Consider the following 6732-nt stretch of genomic DNA (forward strand, 5'->3'; position numbering starts at 1 on the left):
CCCCCTGAGGTAAGTGGAAGAGTCCTAACGTCAGGCAGACACATGTTAGCGATGATCTCCCCCACCCCCCCTGAGGTAAAGTGGACCTGTCCTACCATCAGGCAGACACATGTTAGCGATGATCTCCCCCACCCCCCTGAGGTAAGTGGACCGGTCCTACCGTCAGGCAGACACATGTTAGCGATGATCTCCCCCACCCCCCTGAGTTAAGTGGACCAGTCCTACCATCAGGCAGACACATGTTAGCGATGATCTCCAGAGCCGTCTGCTGGGCCGACAGTAGTGACATCACCTGGTCCAGCTGTGCTCGGGTCACCTGGGGCAACTGCAACAAACAAACAAAGAACAGTTTGTTCACAATCTCCATGACCTGGTCCAGCTTTGCTTATCTCACCTCAATAAAGTGGCAACACAGGAAAACAGTAGGTACGGGTGAGACCTGCACGGGTGCCTGGCACACACACCTTATTCAGCTGCAGCATTCTGCACTTAAAATTTTATACCCGAAGTTACCAACACTCTGCCACTGTTTATAAATAGGGAAATCTGCCACAAACCCTTAAGGTTGGACCCACCTGGTTCTGCTCAGGTGTTGCCGGCCTCCCCGGTCCCGCTGCTTCACCGTTCACCTGGTCAGCAGTACCCTGGGACACAACACAGGACACACGTGCTTCATTATCCTTTCTCTACTGGTATTCTCTCACCCACAACACAGGACACACATGCTCCATTATCCTTTCTCTATTGGTATTCTCTCACCCACAACACAGGACACACATGCTTCATTATCCTTTCTCTATTGGTATTCTCTCACCCACAACACAGGACACACGTGCTTCATTATCCTTTCTCTACTGGTATTCTCTCACCCACCACACAGGACACACATGCTTCATTATCCTTTCTCTATTGGTATTCTCTCACCCACAACACAGGACACACGTGCTTCATTATCCTTTCTCTACTGGTATTCTCTCACACACAACACAGGACACACATGCTTCATTATCCTTTCTCTATTGGTATTCTCTCACCCACAACAAGTGACAAGTGTTTCACTTCTCTATTGACATGCCCCTGCACGGTGACTTCAACCATAGCACACAGTTCCATACTCTGTCACCCACGCTAGCTACATTCTTATTTTAAAGATCAAAATTTGATTCAACAATGTCGTCAGTCACAGGGATGCCAGTAAAACTTGTCGAGTTGGCAAAATCTCTGATACATTATCCACAGATCAAGTCTACTGATACATTCTTACATTGTTGTTTGTCTGCTGTTCTCCCAGCATGCCCCTCAGACTGGTTATCGCCGTGGCGATGTCGTGCTCGAGCGTCCGTGCCAGAACCCGCACCACGGCCTGCAGGGCTTCTGATTGGCTGCCGGCCGGGATGAGCGCCTTCAGGTTAAAGATACAACCTGCAGGTGGGAATAAAGGTGTATTACAGGTGGGAGGACAGGTGTGTTACTGGTGGGTGCACAGGTGTGCTACAGGTGGGAGGACAGGTTACAGATGGGAGGACAGGTGTAATACAGGTGGGTAGAAAGGTGGGCTACAGGTGAAAGGACAGGTGTGTTACAGGTGACAGGTAGGCTACAGGTGTGCTACAGGTGTCCTGAGCAGAAGGCTGTCCATGGGTTCGCCCAACTCACTAATCAGCAGCTGAAGGTCGCCCCCCTCCCCCATCAGCAGCTGAAGGTCGCCCCCCTCCCCCATCAGCAGCTGAAGGTCGCCCCCCTCCCCTATCAGCAGGATAAAACCTAACCCTTACCAGCGACAGTTGTCCTGAGCAGTAAGCTGTCGACAGGGTCGCCCCCCTCCCCCATCAGCAGCCCCTCCAGCAGCTTCAGTGCGTCTTCAGAGAACTGCTGCAGGACTTCTGCGTTGTCTTCTGTCACAGTCTGCAGACACTGGGCTGGGGAGGCACAAACAAACATGTCACAGTCTGCAGACACTGGGCTGGGGAGGCACAAACAAACATGTCACAGTCTGCAGACACTGGGCTGGGGAGGCACAAACAAACATGTCACAGTCTGCAGACACTGGGCTGGATGTATGCAAACAGTTAACATTACATAATGTCCACAGGAAATTGCACATGCTCTGGAGGAACCAGTTTTCTCTTTGCTATGTTGTCGTTGCACTTGGCACTACAAACGTACCAAGTTTTTTCAGTCATACAAGATGCAACAGTAATAAAATATAAACCCCTTACTCCCTATAAGATTCACAAGGTCTATTACCGTGTTGTTTCCAATAGCGTAAGCACTATTTAGTATTAGCGTAGTACACACCCCCATATTGGGGGTGGTCCCAGGTCTACCCAAGACAGCTGAAAAGTTCAAAGGAAGCTGCCCTTTGCATACACACGCAATTTCACAAGAAAGTTGAAATGACCAAATAAATATTATAAACGTATCAGTCTTGTAACGTTTGGGATCCTACGGACACCAGAAAAACACATTTTTATAAAGTTACAGGCAGCCTTACCCCCCGCCAAGGCCAGTGGTAGGTTCCTGTCCCGTTGCCGCAGACACAGCAGTAGTGTGGGCAGGAGGGATTCCTTATTAAATATGCAGACTGCCGTACTGGTGCTCTCACTGTAACAACACAACAAACAAATAAACAAACAAACAAAATAACATTCATCGGGAGGGACTCTTTGTTAAATATGCAGACTGCCGTACTGGTGCTCTCACTGTAACAACACAACAAACAAATAAACAAACAAAATAACATTCATCGGGGGGGACTCTTTGTTAAATATGCAGACTGCCGTACTGGTGCTCTCACTGTAACAACACAACAAACAAATAAACAAACAAAATAACATTCATCGGGAGGGACTCTTTGTTAAATATGCAGACTGCCGTACTGGTGCTCTCACTGTAACAACACAACAAACAAATAAACAAACAAACATTCATCGGGAGGGACTCTTTGTTAAATATGCAGACTGCCGTACTGGTGCTCCCACTGTAACAACACAACAAACAAATAAACAAACAAACATTTATCGGGAGGGACTCTTTGTTAAATATGCAGACAGCCGTACTGGTGCTCTCACTGTAACAACACAACAAACAAATAAACAAACAAACAAACAAACATTCATCGGGAGGGACTCTTTGTTAAATATGCAGACTGCCGTACTGGTGCTCTCACTGTAACAACACAACAAACAAATAAACAAACAAACAAAATAACATTCATCGGGAGGGACTCTTTGTTAAATATGCAGACTGCCGTACTGGTGCTCTCACTGTAACAACCCACCAAACAAATAAACAAACCAACAAAATAACATTCATCGGGAGGGAACTCTTTGTTAAATATGCAGACTGCCGTACTGGTGCTCTCACTGTAACAACACAACAAACAAATAAACAAACAAACAAACAAACATTCATCGGGAGGGACTCTTTGTTAAATATGCAGACTGCCGTACTGGTGCTCCCACTGTAACAACACAACAAACAAATAAACAAACAAACAAAATAACATTCATCGGGAGGGACTCTTTGTTAAATATGCAGACTGCCGTACTGGTGCTCTCACTGTAACAACACAACAAACAAATAAACAAACAAACAAACAAACATTCATCGGGAGGGACTCTTTGTTAAATATGCAGACTGCCGTACTGGTGCTCCCACTGTAACAACACAACAAACAAATAAACAAACAAACAAAATAACATTCATCGGGAGGGACTCTTTGTTAAATATGCAGACTGCCGTACTGGTGCTCTCACTGCAACAACACAACAAACAAATAAACAAACAAATTAAACAAACAAAATAACATTCATCGGGAGGGACTCTTTGTTAAATATGCAGACTGCCGTACTGGTGCTCTCACTGTAACAACACAACAAACAAATAAACAAACAAACAAAATAACATTCATCGGAAGGGACTCCTTATTTAATGTGCAGACGGCTGTACTAGTGCTCTCACTGCAACAACACAACAAACAAAATAACATTCATTAGGAGCATCACCTTACTGAGGTTGCATTAGCAAACTCATAAGTTACAAGTGTAAAATCAAGCTGCATAAGACCAGACTGAGGGTACCTTGGAATTTGAAAGACCTACTTTCTATATCTTAATTCAAGAGACCATTGTTATAACCACGTCAAAATTTTTTAAAAACATTACCAGCCCACGGTCCCCACCCACCAGCACCCAGTCCCAACCACCCACCCAGCCCCCGGCCCCACTCACCCACCCAGCCCCCGGTCCCACCCACCCACCCAGCCCACGGGCCCACTCACCCACCAACTCACCACAGGTTCCAGAGCAGATGCACCGCCTGGTACAATATTCTCCACACAGGATCTCTGTCAGGATCACTCCCAGCATGCCTTACACCAGCCTGCATGTCCATTGGCTGGCTGTGGGTCAGCTGACCTGTGACCTGTTTGAGCAGCGCGACCAGCGGGGTCATCACGTCCTCCTCCACCATGTGATCACAGAGGTCATGACCTCCGCCGACCGTCATGTTCCTGGGGAGAACAGACAAGACTTCAGAGCAAAACTCATTTCTGCATCGTCTGATGGTGGAGAAAGTACCACATGGAATATAACCAGGAAAATAGATGTCACAGCTTCAAATTCCTTTTTCTCCGGTTTTCAGCATGGTTACAGTCCGACACTGGCCTGAGTACCATCATCTATCTGTAGTGATGGGTGGTTTAATCCTTTTGAAAGGACTAAGCCAGCGGTCACAACAAAGAATGGTACTCAGGCTTGTCCAACACTAAGTTTGAACCTCTTTAATTTTGCCTCAGCCAATGACTATATGATTTGTAGACAAGATTTTGTGAAGTATAAATCTCTAATAGAGAATGATGATAACAGAGAACCCACCTGAAGACACCGGCGGCTCCCTCCCTGACCGCCTGGCTCGGATCTAACAGCAGCGGGCCCAGCGTGCGGACAAGCCGGCTGTCCAACAGGGCGGCTAAACCGTTCTCCTGCAGTACCAGTCCGGCCAGCGTGGTGCACGCACACTCTCGCTCCTCCGCTGAGGCTGACTGCAGCTGGGGGGAAACATGGCGTTAACACAAACATACACACAAACATACACACATACACACCCCTGCAGTACCAGCCCTGCCAGCGTGGTGCACGCACACTCCCGCTCCTCCGCTGAGGCTGACTGCAGCTGGGGGGTGGGGACGGAAACTTTACATTAAAACGTGGTTCTGTGGGGGGGTTGGGGGATATGGGGGGGGGGCAAAATCTACACACACACTGCTACTCCTCCGCTGACACTGACTGCAGCTGTGGGACAGGAACTTAATACGTTATGATGTGGCAAGGAGGTTTCAACCTCCTTGGATGTGGTAACACCCTCTTCTAGTAGTTCGATCATCTCTGCTTATGGCCACACTCCTGGTGGATTCTTTAACGTTCAGACAAGTGCTACCTTCCACTATGGGGCTGGGATCGACTCAAAACCCCCACCCCATCACATACACCCTATCCCTTCTGACCCTTGACCGCTCCAAGCCATCTGTTGTGCACATGATTGATGGAATCTTCTAGTAGTTCTATCATCTCTCCTTGTGGCCAGGGCAGGGCGTGTGCGCTGTACCCCCCCCCCCCCCCCCCCCCAAGGTGGGTTGTCCTCACCCCATGCTCCCCCCCCCTGCCCCCACCCCCCTCCCCCCCCCCCTCTCCCCCCTCAGCCCCTCCCCCCCCCCCCCCCCCAATGCCCCCCCCCTTCCCCACCCCCCTCCCATGCCCCGCCCCCCCCCCCCCCCTCCCGGGCCCCCCCACTGCCCCCGACCCCTTGCAACCCCCCCCCCCCATCCCTAGTCCACCCAACCCCGCCCCCCCCCCCCTGCCACCCCCCCGTCCCCCCGCGCCCCCGGCCCCCCCCCCGCCCTCTTCCCCCCCCCACTCCCGACCCCCCCCCCCGTTCCCCCCCCGCGCCCCCACCACCCCCCCCCGCCACACAGCTTCCTCCCCCCCCCCGTCACTCCACCCCCCCCCCCCACGCCTTCCCTACCCCACCCGCCCCCTCCCCCCCCCCTCCCACCCCCCAGCTCCCCCCCAGCACCCCCTCCCCCCCGCCCCTGAACCCCCCATCCCACCCCCGCCCCCCCAAGCCCGCCTCCCCCCACCCCCCCCCCGCTCCCCCCCCGACCCCCGCCCCCCCCCCCCCATCTGCCTCCCCCCCCGCCCCACCAGGCCCTCCCTCCCCCCCGCAAAGCTACCCCCTCCCCTCTCCCCAACACGTGTACTTCCCGGAACCCTAACCCTACCTTCTCCACTATGGCCAGCCCCGGCGGCTCCCCGGTCCCGTTGCCGGCCGCCTCGCCCTCCCTCAGCGCCTCCGCCACGCTCGGCAGCCCCGTGGGCCGCGGCCGCGCCGATTTGTACTTCTTACTCCGACTTTTCCCCATCGTTAGCCCGATCTGACCTACTAAACCTCGGGAAACCGGACCGGTAACTCGCCATGCGACATCGGGCAGACGTCGTGATATCGGCCGCAAAACGGCGAGGGTAAAGTCGGTCAAAGGTGAAAGGTTACTTCCCGCCAAATTTGAAATCTGGCACATAGAGTGTTTTCTATTACGCTTATGTAGGTTAGACATCCAGGTAAACAATATTCAAATACAAATAGTTACCTGTTCTTGTATTGAATTGTTCTGCTAGTTCATTCTAGTGACGCTGAAGAAGAGTGATGGATGTCACTCCAAACGTCCGGGAGTAA

General features: G+C 51.5%; 1 protein-coding gene across 1 annotated transcript in view; it reads right to left on the reverse strand.

The window, feature by feature from the left end:
• The window catches only part of LOC118417385 (HEAT repeat-containing protein 3-like), a 14305-nt gene extending 7775 nt beyond the window's left edge, over positions 1-6530 (reverse strand). Inside the window, exons 1-8 of the mRNA XM_035822940.1 lie at positions 6281-6530; positions 4878-5050; positions 4295-4513; positions 2495-2604; positions 1776-1919; positions 1265-1422; positions 576-644; positions 226-325 (exon numbers count right to left, since the gene is read on the reverse strand). Of these exons, the coding sequence (XP_035678833.1) occupies positions 226-325; positions 576-644; positions 1265-1422; positions 1776-1919; positions 2495-2604; positions 4295-4513; positions 4878-5050; positions 6281-6421 (1114 nt within the window). The 5' untranslated portion in view covers positions 6422-6530. The remainder of the gene's footprint in view (positions 1-225; positions 326-575; positions 645-1264; positions 1423-1775; positions 1920-2494; positions 2605-4294; positions 4514-4877; positions 5051-6280) is intronic.
• Between the last annotated feature and the right edge of the window lie 202 nt (positions 6531-6732).

Source organism: Branchiostoma floridae, chromosome 6, assembly GCF_000003815.2.
Source record: "Branchiostoma floridae strain S238N-H82 chromosome 6, Bfl_VNyyK, whole genome shotgun sequence".
NCBI classification, from domain to species: Eukaryota; Metazoa; Chordata; class Leptocardii; order Amphioxiformes; family Branchiostomatidae; genus Branchiostoma; species Branchiostoma floridae.